Consider the following 23589-nt stretch of genomic DNA (forward strand, 5'->3'; position numbering starts at 1 on the left):
TATTTGCTACTTTGAAACAAAAAACCCCAAAGTTATAATTATGTTGATTTTGTCAGATATAATTATCACTCACGTATAGAATTGAAGACAAGCTTTCAGCTTCCTGTATATCCATTCCTTGTTCTTACAGAATGAAGCGGAGGAAATGGATGGAGGAACTTTATCTCGTTCATACACTTCTGGTGTTCCACAAACAATATCTTCTGAGTATGTGCTGCTGTTGTTTATTATTGATTCTTAAACCTACATGTGAATTTATTTGGCATAAAAAACTTTTTTTCTATAATCAGAAATTGTTCTTTTAGTGAAAATGAATAGTGAACTTGTAATTTGCACTTAGACCCTGAATGTATAAATACAAACATTTTTGTATATAGTATGAATGTTTCTATCTATAATAGTATAAAAAAAAATGCTTAATTCTCTACTAGCTTGCAAAGTGAAATTAGACACTGCAATATGTAAAATATGCTTTGGGGAAACAATGCTTCCAAACAGAAAATACTGCTTGTAATATTTTATACCCATGACTATTGACTTTTATTGTGTGGCATTGACATTTCTTCCTTTAGCAGCATTCTGAAAATCATGACACTTGTTGAATGCAAATGAGACTACTCTATCCAATAAGATTATCCGAAGAATGTTATCAAAGAACATGTAAAATAGCCTAGTAAACTGTCAGAGTAATATTTTTATTTTATGCATTTTTAATAGGAAGGACATGATCCGACAAATGATGACAAAAATTTTTCGTTGTATTGAACCTGAGCTGAATAATCTTATAGCGCTGGGTGACAAGATTGATAGCTTTAATTCCCTTTATATGTTAGTCAAGATGAGTCATCATGTATGGACAGCACAAAATGTGGATCCAGCTTCCTTTCTCAGTACAACACTTGGAAATGTTTTGGTGACTGTCAAAAGGAACTTTGATAAATGCATTGTAAGTTCTTTAGTTATTCTGATTAAGCTAAATATAATACAGAAAGCCCACTCCTACCTAGTTTGATTTTGCATTTCTTTATAGTTAAATTTTTGCTTTTAATTTGAAATGAAAATGAGTAACTTCATTGCTCTTCTACTGGCTAAATGTTCAAAAAAGATAAACTAATTGGTGGGTGTGTTTCTTTCCCTTCTCCATTCCAGTTTTCTTCAATAATTAGCGATTTGTAAGAGATGTGACCACTCGTTCACTGCTGTGAGCTAGCTGACATCTTCAGTTGTTTGTTTAAACTTGTACTTTTATGATGATTACCGATGTCAGTCAAGTAAACTATAGCTCTCTGCCTTTTTTACTTACCAAAAGAAAAAGTCATGGACTTAAGGAAGGGTTTGCTTTTCCACTTTGAGCATAATATGCCAAATAGACATCCCTTCCATGTGTTCAGTTATTCCCGTCTTGTATCTAACAAAAACTTGGTTTAGATAAAATGGCAAATCTTTTGGCAGTAGGAGAGGCAGCTTGTACTGTCAGAAACTTCCTTTTGCTAATATGACCCTTATATGAAATGTGGCAAGCTTAGTGAAAACATAGTTGTTGGTGTAACTTTTTTTATTGTCATAAATGTAATTTGACTCTAGGCAAACATAATAAGACTGACTGTTCTTGACCAATTTAATTCTTCAGATATTTTGACGCAGAATATTATTTACTCAGAAATAAAATTTTAGTAGAAGATTAAAGAAACTTCCTGTAGCAAAAGGAATTGTTAGCCTGGTTCAATCAGAAAAGTGAAGTTCCTTGTTAGATTAAAGAATGAAAATTATAATTGCTTCTGGTGGATAAGTTTGTTGTTATTTTTTCTTTTTTTTTTCTTAATAGTAAGTAAACAAAGGAGAACAAAAGATGGAAGATTTTACTTGCCCATCTTCCTTTTTTCTTTCCAATTATTTTATTTCTTAATAAATTTTTGAGGGTAAAATGGAGGAATAAGCAGATATACTAACTGAAAGATAAAATCATCTCTGTGTTTGAATACGTGTCAGTTTTTCAGTATGTCTGCATTTTTATTTTATTTGAGCAGTTGTTAAATGATCTGGAGTTATATATTAGAGGCTAACATCTGTTCTTCTTTTAAATTTAAGAGTAACCAGATGAAGCAGATGGATGAAGTAAAAATCTCAAAGAAGAGTAAAGTTGGGATCCTTCCATTTGTTGCTGAATTTGAAGAGTTTGCAGCTCTTGCTGAATCAATTTTCAAAAATGCAGAACGACGAGGAGATCTAGATAAAGCCTACATAAAACTTATCAGAGCTGTTTTTGTCAGTGGTAGGTCTTCTGAGGTTGTCATAGTTACTAAAATGATTTTTTTTCCTCCTATTTATGTACAATTTTCCTCTAATTAACGGATTATTTTTTAAAGACTCTCTGTTGCAAGCAACTTAACCAAAATTTCAGCACAATATCTGTTCATATTTGTTATCAGTAGGAGAGCAAGTGTAAACCTCTTGACTGCAATATACTTTTTAAGAGCAAATTGTAGATATTTCCCTTTGTACATACCTGGAAGGTAACTTTAAGTTATGACAGGGAAGTGGTTAAGACTCTGGAGGGAGAGAGGAGATTGCAGCGACATGACATGCTCAATCTCAAGTGGTTTCCTGTCTTTTCTCCCCCAGTTTCACTTAAACAAGGAGATGGATCTGGATGGGATCACTGGCATTTGGCCCTAGTATCATTTATCTTCACAGCCCTGTTTAAAATACTTGAGTTCTGGCTATGAATTTGACCCTTTCTTGGCAGATTAGGTCCTTTGTGTCTTAGCCTGATGCAGCAGAATGTCTCTCCAGTCCTCCCTATTTTTCCAGCTATAGTCTGGAAAATCAGCAGCAATATCCTTGTTCTACTGGTTTCATTTAACCTTAAAAAAAAAAAAAGGGGTGGGGTGGTGGTGGATATGCAAGCCAATGAACTCTGGAAAAACTGTCCTTTCCTTTTAAATGCAGGGGGACACAGATGGATGGACCTCTGTGTGTGGATTCACCTGCACATTTTCAAACAACTCCACATACAGTAATTCCCAACCACTGAGACTTACCTTTTTTTTTTGGGGTGGGGGACGATTAGGCAAGAGGAGGCAGTAGAGACAATAAAACTAGTTTAAGGAAATTATAGCATAGTGGTTCTGAACATATTAGGAAATCATATAACATTACATCATAGTACAGTAGACTAGAGCCTGTATGTAGGCAGCAGGAGCATCCCAGCTGATAGGACCGTAAATTTTGAAAGTTTTTTTTGATGGCACCAACTTTTCTGTCCTTAAGAATTTACTGTTCAGGTGCAAATACCAATAGACAGGCAAAACTATACAATGATAAAATAACAAGTGTAGGAAGAATTTAGAAAAGCATGTTTTAAAAGGGGTTCAAAATGATGCCAGTCAAACATTGAAGAAAAAACAAGATCTGTTTCAGACAAGCACAAAGAACAAAGAATGGGGAGGATGAGGAGAAGTAAAGAATGAAGATGAAACAAAGTCAAAATTGTGTACAAAATTAGTGCAAGCAGTATGTGCAATGCAGTTAAGATACTTCATTTACAAGTAACATTTGAAATGAGTCAGAATGATGTAGTACTTCAGGTAGAATTGGAGGGGGTGGTAGGAAATTATATGGGAGAACAAAATTGGCAGTAGCAAACTCTTCCTAGTGGCAGTTCAGTGTTCTAACTGAAATAAATTTGCGATCTTTATTGATACTCTGGTGCTCAGGATCACTTCCATGGTGGGCATCCTGGTAGTCTCAGCAAAATAATTAATGGATTAAGGCATAGAGACTTAATTGTGCTCTTGGTTGAAGCTATCCTCTTTCAGCAGCTTTTAGGTGCAATAAGGGAGCAATAGGTAGAATTTCTTTTGCCTGCCCTGGTGGTTTTTTGGGGGAGGAGGATGAAAGTAAGAGACCTGTGTGCAGCATTATACATTTTTATTATTAAATTTGGGAATTGACAGTAACTTTCACCATAAAACTAATAAGCTAAGCAAAAATTGAGAGACTAGGAAGTACATTTTAAAAAAACCCCATTACCTTATTGAAGATTTTTGTTCTGGAAAAGAGGGGAATGACACTTTTCTTAAATGGTTCTGTCATGTGAAAGTTATTAGGGATAATGTAAGCAGGCTTGTAAGCCTCCACAGAATGTGGGTTGTTTCTCACTTATGTAAATGACCATATGTAGTCACTGTGTTGTGTCTTTTTTTGTAAGTGATTTTTCCGGCATACAAATTTCATGGTCTTCAAGCCTGTACATATCTGTTATTACTTTTGAAGGCTCTCAGGTATTGATTTATGTAGTGGCAATTATGACAATCACCCATACAAATGGTTATCATTGACATAAAATCCCAAATTTCTTTTCTGTGACAGTGTTATGGTTTTAAGTTACTTTTTCTGAATGTGGTTGTCCTTTTGGTATTTGAAGTATTTTGCTTCCTTTTTCTTTCAGTTGAAAAAGTAGCTAATGAAAGCCAGAAAACACCTAGAGATGTGGTCATGATGGAGAACTTCCATCATATTTTTGCAACGCTTTCCCGCTTGAAAATCTCTTGTCTTGAGGCTGAGAAAAAAGAAGCCAAACAGAAATACACTGATCATCTTCAGTCTTATGTAATCTACTCACTCGGACAGCCTCTTGAGAAATTAAATGTAAGTATATTTGAGTTTAGACTACTCTGTACCATTTAAATGTATATTTCTTAAGTGTTTAATTTGCACTGTTTGATCTCTGTATCACTGCATCTACCATAATCTCTATTATTTTAGAATTGAGCATGTCTGACAAGAGTACTCATGAGGGTAACAGTTTGGGATGCAAACTACCAAATTTTTCATGGCAATGAACAGTACTGATTAAACATCTGTTGTGTCTTAAGCAAATGGTTTTGAGGAAGGAAAAGACAAGGGGAAAAGTAATCAGGAGCTTTGGGGTAATTTTCCCCACCTCAACTGCAGAGAAAATTACTATAGTTTCTGAACTGTTCAACAAACAATAAGAAAAGTTTTAGGGAAGTTCTGTATGTCCAGAGTTGACCTAAGTGTTAAACTGAATGCTGACTTAGGTTCATACTCGGTTCTGGCCACTGAATGTTTCCTGTTGTTCATTGCCTTTTCTACAAGCAGGATTTCAGCCATTCATTTTCTGAAAAGTCTAAGATATATTCTCTTTTTGAAAATTAAAACGTTTTATTACTGCTTCCCACTTGTTGTGGGGTGAGTCTGACCAGCAGCTAAGCTGCCACACAACTGCTTGCTTGCCCTTGCTTGTCCCCAAGCAGGACAGGGGAGAGAACAGGAAGAGCAAAAGTGAGAAAACTTGGGGGTGGAGATAAAGACAGTTTAATCAGTTAAGGGAAGAGAAAGAGAGGAAAAAAAACCCTAAATAAGTGATGGAAAGGCAGTCACTTGGTACCTCCCACAAGGAGACTGATGCCCAGCCAGTTTCTGAGCAACAGCCACCTTGAAGGCAAACACCACCCCCACCCCCTCCTCTAACCCTAATTTTTATAGTTGAGCATGATGTTATATGCTATGGAATACCCTTTGGCCACATTTGACCAACATTTCAGCAGTAACCAAAACATTGGTGTGTTATCAGCCATGTTGCAGCTGCAAATCCAAACCACAGCACCATATGGGCTGCTATGAAGACAGTTAACTCTGTCCTGGCCAGACCCCATGCACTATTGCAAATGATGTTGTGGCTCTACATGCATGTTCCTAGGCATATTTCTCTCCATTTTTATTATGTTGAGCCAACTGGTGTGGGGCAGTGAGGAAAGAGGGTTATTATGAACAAATACTGCTGTTGTGTAATTATGGTTTAATTAGAGAAATTCCGATTCAGATGCTTACTCAGGTTATCCTAAAGATCCAGTATTTTCCCAGGACATTGCCTCATTAATTGAGGATTTTGAGGCTGATTCAGTATTAGTTATAAAGTTGCAAAGAAGAGCTTGATTGCTTCTAAAAATAATTGATTTCAGTTTTACACTAGTACTTATGGAGTGCTGTATTGTTGGGCTGTGCTTTAATGTTTTGCACTATTTCATGAGCAATTAAAACAAAACTGGGATCTCACAACAGTCATCAAGCAGAATCAAGACAACTACACATATGCTTGTCTAATTAATTAGTTTAGATTTGTAATTATCATTAATGCTGTTATTGCTCGTTAGCATTTTTTTGAAGGTGTTGAAGCTCGTGTGGCACAAGGTATACGAGAAGAGGAAGTAAGCTATCAGCTGGCTTTTAATAAACAAGAGCTACGTAAAGTTATAAAGGAATATCCCGGTAAGGAAGTAAAGAAGGGATTGGATAATCTCTACAAGAAGGTAGATAAACATCTCTGTGAAGAAGAAAACTTACTTCAGGTAAACGAAATCGTGGCTTTAAAAGCTTGTAATATTTACACAGAGGCTTTTATTATTGCTTTTGCATATGTATTCTGTGAGAAGTGCCTACCTTCAGCATAACTCTGAAAACCCATTAAATTTTAAGTGAAGCTTTTTATACTCCCACTCTAATTCTATGTGGTGCAATGTTGATTTGAACTGTGGTGGTAGAGATAAAGGAATTTTCTTTCTGAACTCTATGATTCCTGAGCTGACCATTAACAGGTGATCTCTGTTCTGCAAAATACACTGGAACTAGAGATAACTAAACTTAAATGAACTGTTAACCTGATCTGATATTTACCTGGTATACTATAGCAGAATATACTTTCCATTACATCTTTTCTGATAGTTATATTATCTGAATTTTTCTTATACTCTAAATTTTCTCACTGGAGTAAATGATAAATAGATTTAAGAGTTAACAGCTTTAACATGCATTGCATGTTTTAACATGCATTAACAGCTTTTTAAAGTTGGAAATGTGAATTAGTAGCACTGTTTGTGGTTGGGAGTGTTTTCTTTAAAGACAAAAGCAATACCTCTTAGGACAACTTTCTCATCTTCTCTACTATTTTCTGCTTTGCAGTGTAGATTTGGTAGGAGTCATTAAAGACTTAATGGGTAAAAAAACAATTTTTTTTTGTTTTTTTGTGCAGCAACTCAGTTTACTGAACTTTGTTAGCAAGCTTTAGTTTTAAAATGGCACCTGAACTGAGAATCAATTAATGAACCAATGTTTTATAGCGTGTTGTGCCAGTTGATGTTTCCTAAAGTTTGGTTTCTTTGGCAGGTTGTGTGGCATTCCATGCAAGACGAGTTTATACGACAATACAAGCACTTTGAAGGGCTGATAGCTCGCTGCTATCCTGGATCAGGAATTACTATGGAATTCACTATACAGGATATTTTAGACTACTGCTCCAGTATTGCACAGTCTCATTAAGTCCTAGAAGGGAAAAAAGAAGCTAGCAAAGTTTGTGCCTGTGTATAAGGGAATCAAACACTATAAATGCTATTTGTTTTTAAAAGGTGGCTTTCCATGTGTATGTGTAGTTAACTGCCATGTATGTCAAGTTACACTCCTGCTTCAAATGTCTTTCAGGGCAAAATGAAATCTTCGGGGCTTTGTTGCTCCTCTACTGGTTTGAAGTACTGTTTGAAAGCATTAATTCTGTGAAACACTTTGGATATAGTTTTTTCCCTTCCCCTAGTGTTCTGATACTTTTATTTATAATCCCTTCTCTTGCTAAAAGCAGTAAGCACTACCTTTTGTAGTACACAAAAAGGATACTACTGTTTTCACTAATACTTTGCATCTTGGGAATTATGTAAGCATTAAAGACTATCAAATCTCCTCCCTTCCTCATTCTACAAAGTATGGATGTGGAACTTTATGCAGTGGGAATACTGAATTCATGTTCTGAGACATAATGTGACTATGGCTGTAATTCTTAATTAAACTGTGTTCATCATATTCTGTATTTCTGTGGAGTGCTATTTCAAAAAGGTGAAAATGCAGTTATTTCCATTGGTTTGTCTTCTGGGTATTGAAGTTAAATTGCTCTGTTTCTCAACACACTTTTTTTTTTCTTCCTTTTAGTAAGTACGGTGTAGCACCAGTATACTCCCACCTCATGTAACCCCTTCCTCCTCCTGGAGCTTCAGCTGCCTGGGATTTCAGGACCTAGTTTTTCTGTACAGCTTGAGGAAATTGCTAAGTCATTGGATAGAGCTGTGTGTATGTAGAATAGAAATAGGCATAATAAAGGTAAACATGCAGACAGGTAAGATTTTTGGTTTTTGAGATGCAGATGCAAGAATAAAAACCAAACAGTAACATGAATGAGAATGTTATAAAACTCCTAAGGAAAAACCTGCTGGATGGCAAGTTGGCAATATTGAGGCACTTGAATTTCGTTAAGTATATTAACACTTAATGAGCTACAAGACTTAACTCCTAGTTGTATTTTGTTTACTAGTTGTGTATAACCTGCTTACAGTGTCCTTGCACGTGACAAAAGGTAGCCAAAGCACCCCCAAAGGCAAGCAAGGGTTACACTTAGCAGAAAATCCCTTAAACTAGTATATGAAAGAGGACTACCTGTCACTCTTACATCAGACAATTCAACCTCTGAAGTCTGGCCACAGCAACCATGCAACAGGTAAGCAAGACTCCCTGGAAAAGGATGACAGACGCTGATAACGTCTGTTTTCCCCCCTCTTGTCTGCAACCAGAGCTAAGGTGTCATCTCCTCGGCATGGAGCCCGCAGCTTACACCAGGAGACTGCGCCTGGTGCCGGAGTCCCTAACGCAATAGCAGCACTCAGCTACCGCGCACCTCACCGCTGGGGCGAGCCCCTGACGCTAAAGCGTTTCGGGAGGCGGAGACGCAGTACGTCACGCTCCCACACCCCTCAGCGCGAGGGCTGCCGGTCGCGCGGGAAGAGGCGGGGCGAGCGGCGGTTGGCTCGGCCGGCTACGGGTCCAGGCGCGTGCCCCGTTGCCGAGGTGACGGGGCGGAAGCGGTGGCTGCTCCGCGCGCCATTTTCAAACCGCCGATGCGGCCTAGGTGGCTGCGCGGCGTCTGCGGAGCGGGAGTGCCAGTCCCGGGGAGCGCTGCGGGGGCGCGGCGGGTGGGCAGCGCCCCTGTCCGCCGGGGCGGGGTGTCCTGTGGGGGAAGGAGGGAGGGTGTTGCCGGTGGGACCGGGGCTCCTCGCAGGCGGGCGGCTGGCTTGGGCTCCCGCGGTCCCGGCAGCGGCCGTTGTAGCGGCTCTGAGGCCAGCGTGGCGCTGGGCCGCTTCTGTCTGTTCTGTTCTGCCCTGGGGAGCGCAGATTAGCCTGGGCAGCCTCCCCAGCGTCTGGCCTACGCGCTGGTGTCTCGTCCTCTCGGGGTTCTGCAGCCCCCCCTTTTCCCGCCGGAGGTGCATCTCTGCCGGAGCCTGCCTCAGACATTTCGGCCGCTCCTTAGTGGCTCACCCTGCAAGAATTTGTTTTTAACGGTATGTCTGGTAAGAGCGACCTGGAGGGAGGGTGAAAAGTGAAAAACCTGCTTAAAAAGGGACTGCCCCTCTGTGGGTATAGATTGGGGTTGCTGAAAGGTCTATAAAGCTTCCAGTTTGGGGAGATAGGTGATGAGAAGGCTCATAATCGATAGGGTTTTCTTGTACTGTAATTTAAACTTACATGTTTTGGTGACTCCTTAAGGAAGAAATCTGTTTTTCTAGAGCAAGAGTTGTCTTTGGTGACACTTCATAGGAAACGTGGTGTGTGAATATCTAGTCAGAAGTGAACTCCCAGCAAATCAACTTGGAAACAGACTTTGCCAAAACAAGTGCAGGCTCGTTTAGTGTATCGTAAAAATGATGTTGCATTAATGGTGTTTCACAACACAGCCTTCAGTGTGCATGGACTGCATAGAGGCATGTATTAGTGCGTTACTACAGTCAAATGTTTGGTCCCCTGGGTGCTTTTTTTTATCTGGGTGAAAACAAATCTAGCTCTTTATAGTAGAATGAGCTACATGACCAGTAATTACAGGACAGGAACAGATGTTTTGTAGACACAAGTTAAAAAAAAAAAAAAAAGCCATTAGCATATCAGTTCTGATGAATGAAAAATGCATTTTGGTATTTCCCAGAACTGAGACTGAAACTCCGGTTCATAGTTGTCTCTGGTGTTAACGTTATAGACTCAATAAAGAAATTTATTTCATAGCATATAAATTTGTCTGTGCTAATTTCTTTGTGTTCCATTGTCAGCTCTATAGTTTTATCTTCCACATGGCTGAATGACCATATTATGTCTTCCATGGCTAAGAAACGACTTTGCTCTACTTTTTTTATTATTGCATTTTCTTATTGATAACACAAGTATTGCATCTGGAACAGTTCTTTAACTATAGTTGCCATGAATTTTGCTGCATTGTTTTTAGACTGAAAGGAGGAAGGGCTTCAGTGTGCTAAACCTTTTCTGCTTCATATTCCACCTGTAATGGTTAGCTTAATACCTATTAACATTGCTTCTTTCACACAATTTTATGCAAATTGATTCTATACTTATAGCCTAAATGAACTGGATATGAAGTTCAATTATTGCCCATCTTTCATGTCAGTGAATGCACCTCATGTTGGGGGTGTTGATTGATGAAAAGCTAATTCATCTAATTTGGAAGTTATATTGTCTTCCTAGTGGCACTAAATTGCATGAAATATTTAAATAATGAATGATGTGAACTGTTTATGCAGCTAACATAGCCTGTCTTGTGGGAAATACCAAAGTTGTTAAGAGTGCTTTTCGGTACTATGCAAATTTACAGACAAATCTAGTAAGTTCAACATACCTTTCATCATGACTCAGTTGTGATTCACAAGGCTATTAAGTTTCTTTAAAGAAAAGGATATTCTGGATTGAGTCGACTGGGTAAGAATGATGTAGAAAACTTGGATTTCCAAAAAGCTTTTGAGAAAGTTCTTTACCAAAGGATTTTAAGAAAAGCAGGTCTCTCAGAAATGGAGAAAAGGTCATTTAACAGCTCACTAAGTGGTTAAAAGAAAGGGTAGAAAGTACTACCTTATAGTGAATGTGCAGAAGATTTTCTGTTCTTTAACAGTGCTCAGTGATCTGAAAGAATGGGTTAGACAGCAAGGGACAAAATTTGCTTATTATATGGACGTGCGAAGAGCAGTCCAAGGGTTGCAGGAGAGTGAGTAATAAAGTGGGAGTTAAGGAACAGCGTTAGTAAAGGCAAAGTAATACGCATCATGGGTTCTGAAGTAGCAGTTACTGCTCAGAAAGAGGTGTGTCACTGTGAATGCATCTAATTGATGAGCAATCAGAAGGGCAAATGGTAAGTTAGGAATCATGAATAGTGAAGGCTACAGCAAAGAATCTTTATAGCTGCTGTATGGCTGCTCAGAGTGATCTCAATCTCAGAAAAAGCATGGAAAAGGGACAAGCTGTACAAGCTACTAGAAAATTTTGGAAAATTGATTTGCTAAAATTGCCATCGTGAATGACTGAAAGCATGAATAAGGAATTATTATTTAGTATGTCCTACAATGAAAAGAAAAAGGAGGAGGGACGCCCACACCCCTATGAATTCATGATGTACTTTTCCAGACATACAATTAAAATTAGAAATTCATTGCCACGAGCTATATTGATGTAAAAGTGCCAAAGATTCAAGAAAACACTTAAACGTGTTTAAGAAAGCTCTATCAGGTATTATTATAATGATTTAAGTTCAACTTTAGGCCCATCAAGTCCCTGCACTGTAGGCTCGTAGAAAGACAAGGTATGGCTCATGGTTTTTTATGTTTTTATACTCTTGCTGTGGCAGCTCTCAGAGACATGGGGTATTGGATCAGACTGATCTTGGATTCACCTGAATCAGTACAGCAGTTCATATATTCATTTTATATTTCCAGAAAACCAAATTTTGCTGTTGGAGAAGTTACTAGATACTTTTTGATGTCATGATAAGACTAGTGATAGACTTTAAGTTTAGGATATGAGATTTATGCTATGGTTGTCTGTAATGACAGAGGCCTGGAATTACTGACACATAATTTCTTTCCAACAAAGAGTGTACAACGATTATTGTCTTTGAAGACTTTAATATCTGTGTTAAGCTCTCTGAAATAACGACCTTCCCCAATTATTATTATTTTCATTCCTGGACATCTTTTGGACCTATCCTCCAGCTACTCATTTCCTGCACTAATTTTGGATCAGATGTGGCTCTAGGGAATATAAGATAATAGTTTTTTCTAGTTTGATTCTGCTGGCAATAACGTCTTGAATTAAAAATTCCCAGTCTTTAGGAGGGAGGGTGATTCACCAGAAAGCTGTTGGTACCTCTCAATATTGGAGTAACTACACCTCGCTTAAACGTCCATTGCAGTGATTTAGCCAGATCCTGTATCTACTTCCTAGCCACAGTTAACTGGAGCGCTAACATCTGTCCATTTATTTTCTCCACAGTTACTGTAGAAAAACTGTTCCCTTACAAGCTGTGACACAGTTTTATTCTTGATGTTTCTTCTGTAAAACTTTCTCAATATGTTTGGTAGAAAAATCCTTTCTCTTTCTGAAACACAAGCTATTAAATCAAGTCCGATGAACAATTTTAAACTAATTTAATCTTTTTAACTGATATGGTTCTTCTTAAGGAGAAGATGGGCTCTAGAGCTATCAGCTTACTTCTGTAGTAATATAAGATATAGTCCTGAGACTAAATCTAGACACAATAACACAGTCACTGTTTTCCTGAATTCAACACAGAATCCTCAGTGCTAATGCAGAAATTCCAAGGTCTCATCCCTTTTAGCTTTAATTTTTGACTGCCAAAGGAGAATGAAGAGCATTTAGTACCCATTAGTACATTGATTTCCACTTGGTACAGTTACCATTTGGTGGAAGGGAGTGTGCTGCTGCCTCCTTCAACCATCCCAGTACAGTATGTAAGGGATTGTGTTCCATGCCATTGCCTAATTAATATCTCAACATCCTGAACCTCTTCAAAAAAATATTTTGGCAGTATCTGGAACAGATGCTGTGCTCATAAGACTGGTGATTTTCTCTCATCTGTGGAGCATTACCTGGCAACCACAGTCCTGTTGCTAGACTTATTTTTAGTGTTTTGATACAATGAGATGAAACCTTACTTTCCAGCCTCAGACATGAAAGTTCTATGTTTTCTCGTTTTATTATTCATAAATTATTTTATTTTCAAATACCTACATATATTTATTTAATATATTTTTAAAATCTGGGGGATTGCTAAGCAGCATGGTTTAAATGATATCTGTATTTTATCCCCTTTATATGAGATGCAAACAATGCTTCCTCAGATTGGTAGTTTGGCTGCTGAGGTCTTTGCAGCCAGTAGGTTAATACTGAAACTTCTGAAGTAATATGAGGGAAAATGTTTTACAGAAATAACTATTTTTCAAAAATATTTCTAACTATTGAAAAGATGTTTTCATGTATTGAGGAACATCAACTTCAGTATTCCATCTCTTTTCTCATTCTTTCTCTAAATCCGGAGGGATGTAATGATGTAAAAATTCTTCTTCCCTCAAATGTACATGGCAAAACCAAAATTCTCATCTGGATTCAGATACAGTAGTGCTGATCCAGCCCCATTTAGATCAGGTTAATGATAAAAAGATAACTAATCAGTCAAAAGGAAAAAAACCCCTCTGATCCTTGAACTGTATTTTGCAGAAAACAATACAAGTGGGACTATAGTACACTGATGTGTTTTTCTTGTTTTCCCTCATAGAAAAAAGATGTTCAAAGTTAATCTGTCTTTAAATTTTACACATTTTATGCAATTTTACAAATGGTTGGCATAAGTTATGTTAAATACTGCCTTGTAAACTTTGGAAGTAAGATTTATATATGAAAGAAAAAAAGTATATGCAGTTTTTGACAATTTGATTGTGGAAGATACCATGATTGTCATTCAAAAAAATCAGAATCTACTACTTAGACTTCCCACAGAAAGATTTTTTTCAGAGTTCAGTTCTTACATACTGGAAAAAAACCCCAACGTTCATACTCTAAGATGTTAGGAAAAAACTAATTGCCAAGGCAAATATTTCTTTTTAAAGAAATGTATAATATGTTTAAAACTTTAGTTGCTCTATTGGTTTACTTAAATTTTAAGGATGTGCTTATGCACTGTATTTCCTATACAAAAAATGTTTTTTCCATTACTTTTTTCTGTATTATTCCTTCTTTAAAGGACAAATGCTGTAACAGACAATCTTTTGCAGGTGTCCTATTTTTCTTGATTGTGACAAAAGCTGCTTTGGAGGTGTGTTTGCAATGACTACAAATGCAGAACGAAGGTTCATTAATCTCAGGAAACGTCTGGATCAACTGGGCTATCGGCAACCATTGGGAGTGGAGAGTTTACCTTTGGTGGAAAAGCTTTTTAGGTATTCAAAAGGAGAGTCATTAAAAAACATAATAATCATATAGTAGGTATTTTTTGATTTTTGACGTATAAGGAAGAATGCTTACTCTAAAGATTATTTTCAAGCAATGTTATTTCAGAGCTAACATTCAGTAAAATTGTTTCTAAGGATCTGTGGTCTAGGAAAATTCAACTTTTCTAACCTCATAAGAGAACCAAGAATAGTCACTATTGATATGTGCTTAAAGGACGCACTCTTATAACTGGTTTTCTTACATGAATGTTCTCTTTGACCCCATTTGTTCTACAATTAACATGGTCTCAGGGAAAGGGTTTTGTTTCTCAACTCATAATAAATATTTGCATCTGCAGTGTAAATAAAGGCTGATAACGTTTCTAACATGTCTGATGCTCCTTTATTCTAGTGACCTCGTTCACACAACTGAGAGCTTGCGCAGTGCAAAGTTATCTGCTGGAAAAACTGAAAAAGAATGTAGCAATTATGATGCTGTTTTGGAACCTTATAAAACAGAGAATGCTAAACTTACCAGGGAAAATAATGAACTACATTTAGAAATATTAAAACTGAAAGAGCAATCTGATCGTCATGTTAAAGGTAATATAAAAATTATCATACTTTTTTTTTTTTTAATCCTTCTGTGCCAAAATAAAATTGCGGACAAATCCTTGATCTGCAGATTCATTTATTTTTACTTATGAGTGTGAGTGGTCATTGACTTTTGTGTCTTTAATGAATTAAGGCTCATGCACAGACATTTCTTTTGTAGTTAAAAAGCTTCTGAGGTCTTGCAAATCATTGCTTTAATCAAACATGAAAATGTTAGAACTTTTTAACATGTACTTTCAAACCTTGAAATGATACTTTTCTAATTTAAAATGAAATACTGCTGTTAAATATACTTTTACTCTACAAAGGGGTTTTATTTCTATAACATGTATAAATATATATTTTTGTGTGTTTGTGTGCCATATATACATACACATGTGTATTTGAAAATTTCATGTTATGGAAAAAGAATATAGGATTCTCTTTACATCTATTTTGGTGCTACTAGGAAAAATAATAATGAATAAGAAATATAATATTGCTTTTTCTTGCCCTTGAAGATTTGAAAGCCTCCTTAAGGAGGGTTGAACATGAAACTGCTGACTTGAAATTTCTGAATAACCAATACATGCATAAAATTAAAATGCTGGAAAAAGAGAACAAAGCCAAGACTGAAAAAATTCAGCAGCTTCAGGAGAAGAATCTACAAGCAGTGGTGCAAACACCTGGTGAGTGTAAAGAATCACAGATATTTTAACTCTTCTCCAGACTATTTTTGGCTCTTCAGAATATAATCTTTTTTTTTTCCTCTAGGAAAAGAAGTTACTTCAGTAAAATAACTATCCAATAGAGTAACATTACCTTTTGAAAGTTTTGGCTCTGAATTCAGTCTTTTTCTCTGTATGAAAGAAGTTTCATTAGCACATCACTTGTGTTAGGGACACATTTGAATACAAACTTAGATTCAGTAGAAGACTATTAAGTTAAAATGTGACTGGAAAGCATTGTTACTCAACAGCTTTTTTTTTTTTAATGCAGCACCTAATTTAGTCAGAGACAGATTGTTTGACACTTGAATCTTTTTGACAGCTAATTGATGATGTGTGACTAATTCAGATTTTTGTAACCAAGATGTAAAAGTAGCAAGCTGCAAAATATGTCTACAGACAAAAATCCCAACCCCCTGAAAGCTTACAGTATTTAAAGGGTCTTTTGATAACTTAAAATGTTCTGGATGTTACTTTCAAGTTAATTTCTGTCTCCAGGGTTTTCTTTTTTTTCTTTTTTTTTCAAGCTAAGGGAAATAGAACTATTTTGTGAAATTTTGAAATTGTCTTTTCTTTCCAAGTCATTGAATTGCCTATGTATTTTTGGCATCCAAGGGAAATTAATAGCTAGTTAGAGAAGTAATTTAATTTCGCCTATTTTTCCACACCTTTCTGCATGTCATGTCCTTCACTTCAAAGATACTGTGTTACATTTTTGTCCATCTTTTTTGCATACTTGCCCCTTGGTCACCAGTCTTCTGGGATTTTTCTGTATTACGTCATAAAACATTATAGGTTCTTATTTAATCGTGTGATGAAGAGTAATTGTTCCCTCCGGAAATAATACTATGTTTTGCTTTGTTTTTAATGTAATGTCACCATGCAAGCAAATAACCTACTCTGCTTGATATGCTTATAATATTCATTCACTGAAATGACAATAGGATAGAAGGAGAAAAAACATTACGAAACAACGCACAGGTTAGTTCAGTCATAAAATAGTCCTTAAATGTGAAAACAAAAGGTCTTTTGCGATGTTTTAAGTTAGCTTTTTTTAGTAAGGTAAATCACTAACTGATTCAACAAGTTTGAACTGTGGAATATCTAGAGTCTTAAACACTGGGGAAAATGACTTATACTGAACTTGCATGTTTCCTTATTATAAAACTGAATTTTGACAAAGCTGATACTAACCTGCAAGAAAGGTGTTGTCTAGAATGTACAATTTTTATCAGCTTATTACAGTAGGATTAAAATGGTGAAATGTGCCAGTTCAGAAGCAGTAGAATAAACAGGAAATTTCATTATATGTTAAAGACAACTACTCCCTTGCTTTAACTCCAAGTAATGGGCATTTGGGTTTGGGCTTTTAGGTGGCAGAAAAAGAAGCATTCCCTTCAGGCGTCAACGCATGCAGATAGACCAGCCTGTCCCTCCATCAGGTGTTAGTGCCTATCCAGTTCCTCAGCCAGAGGACCCCTATGTTGCAGACCTTCTTCAGGTGGCTGATAATCGGTAATCTAAAGAACTTTTAAATTTTGAAGAATAGGTGTTCAATATCTGCAGTGATTTTCCAACCCCCACCCTCCTCCTGCCTTTCAAATTTGCCTCAAACAAAATGGCATTTCATGATGTTTTAAGAGCACTATAGTTCTTAAATAGGATTTCGCTTAGTGATTGACAGTGCTGCCTGTGACAAAGTTGCAACAGATACTTAATAAGCTGCTTATTTCCTTAAAGGATTTCTCTTAAGATTTTTATACTGGTTTTACTGTTATACCTAATTTTAGATTTGGTGTTCTGGAAAAAAGCTAGGTGTAATGTTTTACATAGGAGTAAATTGATTTTTCTTATTTATTTTGGAAGACTAAAATATTCTTGATTTTTTGTAATACTGCTTTTGGTTTGGGAACCTCTATTATGAAAGGTTCCAGTGAATTCTTTTTTCTTAGAATATATCTGTAGATAGTTTACATGGCAAGGTGTTGACGGCGGGGGGACTGCAGGGGTGGCTTCTCTAAGAGACCAGTGGCTACCCTATGCTGGCCACAGCCAGTTCCACCTGGCTTCAAAACAGACCCACCACAGGTCACAGCTGAGCCCATCAGCCAAGCTGGTGGCTCCCCTGTGAAAATGTATTTAAGAAAGGGTAAAAAACAATACTGTGCAGCAGCAGTGAGAGGGAGGAGTAAGAAAAATATGAGAGAAACAAAACAACGCTGCAGACACCAAGCTCAGTGAAGAAGGAGGGGGAGGAGGTGCTTTAGGCACTGGAGGAGAGATTCCCCTCCAGCCTGTGGAAAGACCATGGTGAGGCAAGTTGTCTGTGCAGCCTGTGGAGAGCACCACATCAGAGCAGATATCCACACTGTAGCTCATGGAGGACCATGTCGGAGCAGATATCCACAGGCAGCCCATGGAGGACCCCACACTGAGGCAAGTGGATATGCCCTGAAGGAAGCTGCAGCCCATGGAGCAGGCTCCTGTCAGGAACTGCAGTTCATGGAAAGGAGCCCACGCAGGAGCAGGTTTTCTGGCAAGAGCTGTGGCTCGTGAGGGACCCACGCTGGAGGAGTCTGTTTGTGAGGGACTGTACTGTGTGGAGATGATCCATGCTGGAGCAGTTCCTGAAGGACTGTATCCCAAGGGAGGGACCCCACGCTGGAACAGCGGAACAGCATGAGGACGACGGAGCAGCAAAGCTGAAGTGTTACGAAGTATTACAAACTGACCACAACTCCCATTCCCCATCCCTGCTGCACTACTTGGGGTAGAGGGAGCTATAAGTGTCTTAAGTGAAGCAGTGAAGTTGAGCTTGGAGAAAAGTGGAGGGTGGGAGGAAGGTGGTTTTAGTTTGTTTCTCACCATCCTACTCTATTTTTAATTGATGATAAGTTAAATTTATCTTCCTTAAGTCCAGTCTGTGTTGCTCATGACAGTAATTGGTAAGTGATCTCCCTGTCTTTATCTTGACCCATGAGCTTTTTCATCTTATTTTTCCCCCCACATCCTGTTGAGGAGGGGGAGTGAAAGGGTGGCTGGATGGGGGTCTGGCAGCCAGCCAAGGTCAACCTCCTACAATATCTTGAACAACAGCTTCTGTGTTAATATTTTGTATGAACAAAACTATTTTTTGTGAAATATTTACGTTCAGGAGCAAAGAGAAAATACTAATATTGAATTGTTGTGTGCATATGATTCTTCTATGAATCCACATAAACAGTGTATTGCTACATTTCAGAATTCATGAACTTCAGTCAGAAGTAAAAGAGCTACAGGAAAAACTGGAGATATCTGAACATGGAATGAAAAATTATAGCAAACAGGTATGTTTACAGATTTATTTTTTTATTATTATTATTTGGCTGTAGTAGCCATTGCAATGGCCTTGATTGTAATTTCTGTTTTGACTTCATTGGGAAAGCATTGTAGGGCTTATGAAATACAATTATTCTAACTTGCCTACGTTGAGCTATTTCTCTCCTCTGCTTTTGGAGACAGCAGCAATGATAAAATACTTGCCCGGTGCTTTTGCTGATACATTTTGTGTATTAAAATTACATTAAATAAGCTAAACTTGATGATCATAAGTAGAATTTGTGTATGTCTAGGGTTTTTTAGTGCAGAAGCATTAACTGATTCAAAATACTAATTTGATCTACAGATATCTTAGGATAATTTTTTTCACTATTTGGGCTGGTTATATTGTTTTAATTTTTAATTTTTGAAAGTTAATTTATGAACAATAGATTTTACAATATTTTAATTAAAGTGGATGGCATAGAAGATACCAAAGAACTTTTTTTTTTTCCCCCCCCTCAAAGGTTGAGCTAAGAGACAAAGAAATAGAGCGCCTAATGCTAGCATTGGATGGTGGGCGTTCTCATGAGGTTCTCTCTCTGGAATCGAGAAGCAAAAGTAATGAGAAGCTTATCACACATTTAAATTTGCAGGTAATGTTTTTATTCATAGAATCATAGAATGCTTTGGGTTGGAAGGGACCTCAAAGATCATCTAGTTCCACCCTGCCCTGCCATGGGCAGGGACACCCTCGCTAGACCAGGTTGCTCAAAGCCCCATCCAACCTGGCCTTGAACACTTCCAGGGATGGGACCTCCACAACATCTCTGGGCAACCTGTTCCAGTGCCTCACCACCCTCACAGTGAAGAATTTCTTCCTAATATCTAATCGAAATTGACCCTCCTTCAGCTTAAACCCATTACCCCTTGTCCTATCACTACATGCCCTTGTAAACAGTCCCTCACCATCTTTCCTGTAGGCCCATTTAGGTACTGGAAGGTTGCAATTAGGTCTCTCCAGAGCCTTCTCTTCTCCAGGCTGAACAACCCCAACTCACTCAGCCTGTCCTCACAGGAGAGGTGGTCCAGCCCTCTGATCATCTTCATGGCCCTCCTCTGGACTCGCTCCAATAGGTCCCTGTCTTTCTTGTACTGGGAACCCCAGAGCTGGATGCAGTACTCCATTAGTACTGTTGTTTAGTCAAAACTAGAAATACTAGCAATCTAAAACAACCCACAAAACTTCTAGCTCTTTAAAAAAATCACTATTAGATATAAAATTAATCAATTTAACTTTGCTTTTTAGGTGGCAGTGTTTCTTGTCTAAGGAAATTTTATTTCTTATTTTAAAAGTCCGTGAGAATAGTTTTGGTAAAGAATCCTGTGAACTCACATCTGTATGTAGTAGCGTTAATCTGAGAGTATTCCGAAAATTTCTGTGTGATACGCTGTTTTCACCAAGTTTGAACATACTTACTTTCTTCTGATAATTTTTTCATTTTTCCCCCCCCATACATGCCATTTATGTTTTAGGAACTAACAATGGTTTATGTACTTATGATAAGAAGTAGTCCTGCAGATAATCTCATCAGATAGTGGGGAGTCTTCCTAATTGAATTCAAATGGCTCCCAACTTTACTCCAATATAGACTTGCAAGGAAAGGATAAGCTCAGGATAAAGATGTTTGTGTTTAATGTGCATTTTAGCATGCATTCGATACTGGTCTCAGAATGAGGATTTTAAAAAAAAAATACAAGACAGGCTGGAGTACAGTTCATGTAAAGCACATCTCTGGATTTACACCATCAATTCTCTGTTTTTCCAACTGAATTAGATATTTTGCATACTGATTGTGCATGATGTACAGTGGCATGAGCGCTACATTGCAGAGTTTATTAGCTTAGGTTCAGTGCTGTAAAAATATAGAATGAGCTGTGACTTGGAAGCAGTACATTTGTGCTCGGTGATCCTGAATTAGTAAGTCATGCTGAGCACAAATTGATTGTACAGAGAGTGAGCCTAGACCTGCATAAAGCTGGTTTTGGGCCATCAAGACTATTTGCTCAGGCTTAGGGCCAATATACCACTTTTATGACAATAAATGGATGGATATCTCTATGTAGTAGTATTCATGACTATGAGAGGGCTCAGACTTTCTTCTGTGTCTACAGTAATACTTCTTTCTGGAGTTTTGAGGAAAGTTGTGTGGAGATGGAAGTGGAGCACCTCTGTTATCTTGAATCTTTCAAGATACTCCAGGCTTCCATTTTCCTGGGTAGTGTAACTTATTGTGTATATTTTTTATTCCTACTCTACATCCCTTCCTCTCTTCCCTTTTTTCTCAGGGAAATGTATACTGGGAAGAACAATGTCTGTAGAGCGTGATTTCTGAGGATGTTGTGTTTAAGGTGCTGAGATATGTCGGCAGCAAGATAGGTTTATGGAATCTGATCTCTAAAGCATCACTTTCATGAAGGAGTAACAGTGAGACTAAGCCTAGCAAATATACTACAAAGGTGGAGAGAAGAATGTGTCCTCATATCTTCTGAAATTTAGGGAAACTCTGAGTACACTGGGTCTACCGGACTGATGCCCAAGACAGATTTCTATACAGATCTCTGATTTTCAGTACTTTGTTCTCAGAATAAACCTCAGGTTTTGGAGACTACATAAAGAACAGTGTAGTAATTAATTCCTTCATCTTGCATCTTTGTAACATCATCTTTTTTCAGGTTGATAAGCATTAAGTTCTAAAAATAGAAAATTAACAGGATGTCTCTTTTTTACTATGGACCTAGAGATACTGTATTTCAGAAGATTGGGAGGAACTTTTGCTAACTAGTTTAACAATACATATTAATGTTTTAATGAAAAATATCTTTCAGATTGAATATCTTCAGCAAACAAACAAAGAACTTGAAAATCGCATTCGAGACCTCTTGGACACTAAACAAAATGTGACTAGTGAGGTAGTGCATTTAAGCAATAAAAATGAAGAACTGTGTCAAGAACTGAATGAAATAGACCACTTGGCACAGCAGTTGGAAAGACACAAGGAAATTGTGCTCGAGACTGCGGATAAGGAAATAGGAGAAGCAAAGGTAATCACTAATGTATTACGGTGTGAAGGATCTGCCTAGCTCTTAGGAGGCTTTATATCCTTTAATTGCAACAAATGATCTATCGGCTTGTAAAGGATTAAAAAGATTATTTTTTTCCAATTTACTTAATATTTTACAGAATTTCTCACTGAAAGATGATTAATCACAGCAATTTTGTCTCTCTACTGTATTAGTGACATGACTTTAGTTAAGAGGCAATCTGTTGTCTTCTGTTAGCTTAGTATGAAACAAAATTCTGTAATACAATACTATTGATAGGTAATAGATGTTTGCAACAGTGATGCCTGTGTTCAGAGGGGTTTTTTCTATGAGGAGTCATGCAATAATTTATTTAATCGTTGTGCTCTAAAAGAGCATGGGTGTGTATACCACAAATTTTTTGTGCTTTCAGTTTTCATAGGAGCTTTGCAACTTAAAATTTGGCAGGTTGCAAGGAACTAATTATACTTTATTTCTTACAAAAATAGTCTGTTTCCTTTTTTTTGTAACAAAAGAATTGTTGTCATTTTGAATATGTAACTTTTAACATATAGGTTAATTTTGGTTGATAGAAAGAAATTGAAAGAAAACACAATGAAATACAGGATCTTGAAGAAACAATAACAAAGCTTAAATCAGTAAGTAACAATACTTTCAGTTCTTGTTTGTAGCATTTTTATCATACTGCCATCTACATGATTCTTTCATTTCTTATGAAAATTAACAATTAACAAGAGAACTTTTATAGTACCCCAGAACTCTATTATAATAAATTACTGATTAAGAAATAAAAGAGCTAAAGCTACATATAGTTGGAAAAATAAGCTGAAAGAAACCTCTGTAGACAGTATGGTTGACAATGTCCTTATTGTACATTTCCTTATTTCTGCTATCTGAAGTTGTCGGTTCCATGACATAATCATTTTTACCACAAATGAGTTATGGCCTCCTAGAGGATTATCTTCATTTAGAAACTACTTTGTCTCTTAATCAGCATGCGAATAATTATGCAATACTTGGCTTGCTCAGAAACAAAGCATAGTAGCCCAGATGAAAACCATCAGTATTATCAATTCCTTGAAGACCATACTCTTTCCAGCATATAGAAAGTTAAGTAGTAGTTGAGTACAGTGTTTTGTTTTAGTATTTCTAGTGAACTTGAAAATAGAAAAATATTTCATTTTCAGGGTACCAGATCACAGGAAAGCAATGCCAAATAGCATTCGATTAGCTGCAGGGTTGGGTTGATTGAGATGCCGTATTGTGATGTACTTTAACACCAGCAGTGTTAAATGCCATTAAAAATTATTTCGTGCTTTAGTTATTACTTTTTTTCATGTTTGTACCCCACTGTCCTTTTGGTTGTTTTCTTGAATTAAACAAGAGTTAATCTTGCTTGTTTTGTTACTGATTGCAAACTGTGTCAAAAGTAATGCTTACTTTGATATAATAAAAAGTAGTACAAAAACAATTATGGCCTTTAACAAATGTTAAAGCATACAATGTCCAGGTTAAACAGAAGTCAACAG

General features: G+C 37.1%; 2 protein-coding genes across 15 annotated transcripts in view; both read left to right on the forward strand.

Moving 5' to 3' along the window:
- Window positions 1-7872, forward strand: part of EXOC1 (exocyst complex component 1) — a 32119-nt gene extending 24247 nt beyond the window's left edge. For all 11 annotated transcript variants that reach the window (XM_054824153.1, XM_054824156.1, XM_054824154.1 and 8 more), the window contains 6 exons: window positions 131-207; window positions 718-946; window positions 2089-2272; window positions 4451-4650; window positions 6180-6374; window positions 7189-7872. In XM_054824153.1, the coding sequence (XP_054680128.1) occupies window positions 131-207; window positions 718-946; window positions 2089-2272; window positions 4451-4650; window positions 6180-6374; window positions 7189-7341 (1038 nt within the window). In that variant the 3' untranslated portion in view covers window positions 7342-7872. The remainder of the gene's footprint in view (window positions 1-130; window positions 208-717; window positions 947-2088; window positions 2273-4450; window positions 4651-6179; window positions 6375-7188) is intronic.
- A 1026-nt stretch (window positions 7873-8898) lies between these two features.
- The window catches only part of CEP135 (centrosomal protein 135), a 35086-nt gene continuing 20395 nt past the window's right edge, over window positions 8899-23589 (forward strand). The window contains exons 1-9 of one of the 4 annotated variants that reach the window (XM_054823157.1): window positions 8899-9398; window positions 14181-14345; window positions 14749-14939; window positions 15452-15619; window positions 17032-17173; window positions 18900-18984; window positions 19483-19611; window positions 21845-22060; window positions 22633-22698. In XM_054823157.1, the coding sequence (XP_054679132.1) occupies window positions 14233-14345; window positions 14749-14939; window positions 15452-15619; window positions 17032-17173; window positions 18900-18984; window positions 19483-19611; window positions 21845-22060; window positions 22633-22698 (1110 nt within the window). In that variant the 5' untranslated portion in view covers window positions 8899-9398; window positions 14181-14232. The remainder of the gene's footprint in view (window positions 9399-14180; window positions 14346-14748; window positions 14940-15451; window positions 15620-17031; window positions 17174-18899; window positions 18985-19482; window positions 19612-21844; window positions 22061-22632; window positions 22699-23589) is intronic. The other 3 variants (XM_054823161.1, XM_054823159.1, XM_054823160.1) reach the window with 3 other exon arrangements.

Source organism: Grus americana, chromosome 4 (genome assembly GCF_028858705.1).
Source record: "Grus americana isolate bGruAme1 chromosome 4, bGruAme1.mat, whole genome shotgun sequence".
Classification (NCBI taxonomy): domain Eukaryota; kingdom Metazoa; phylum Chordata; class Aves; order Gruiformes; family Gruidae; genus Grus; species Grus americana.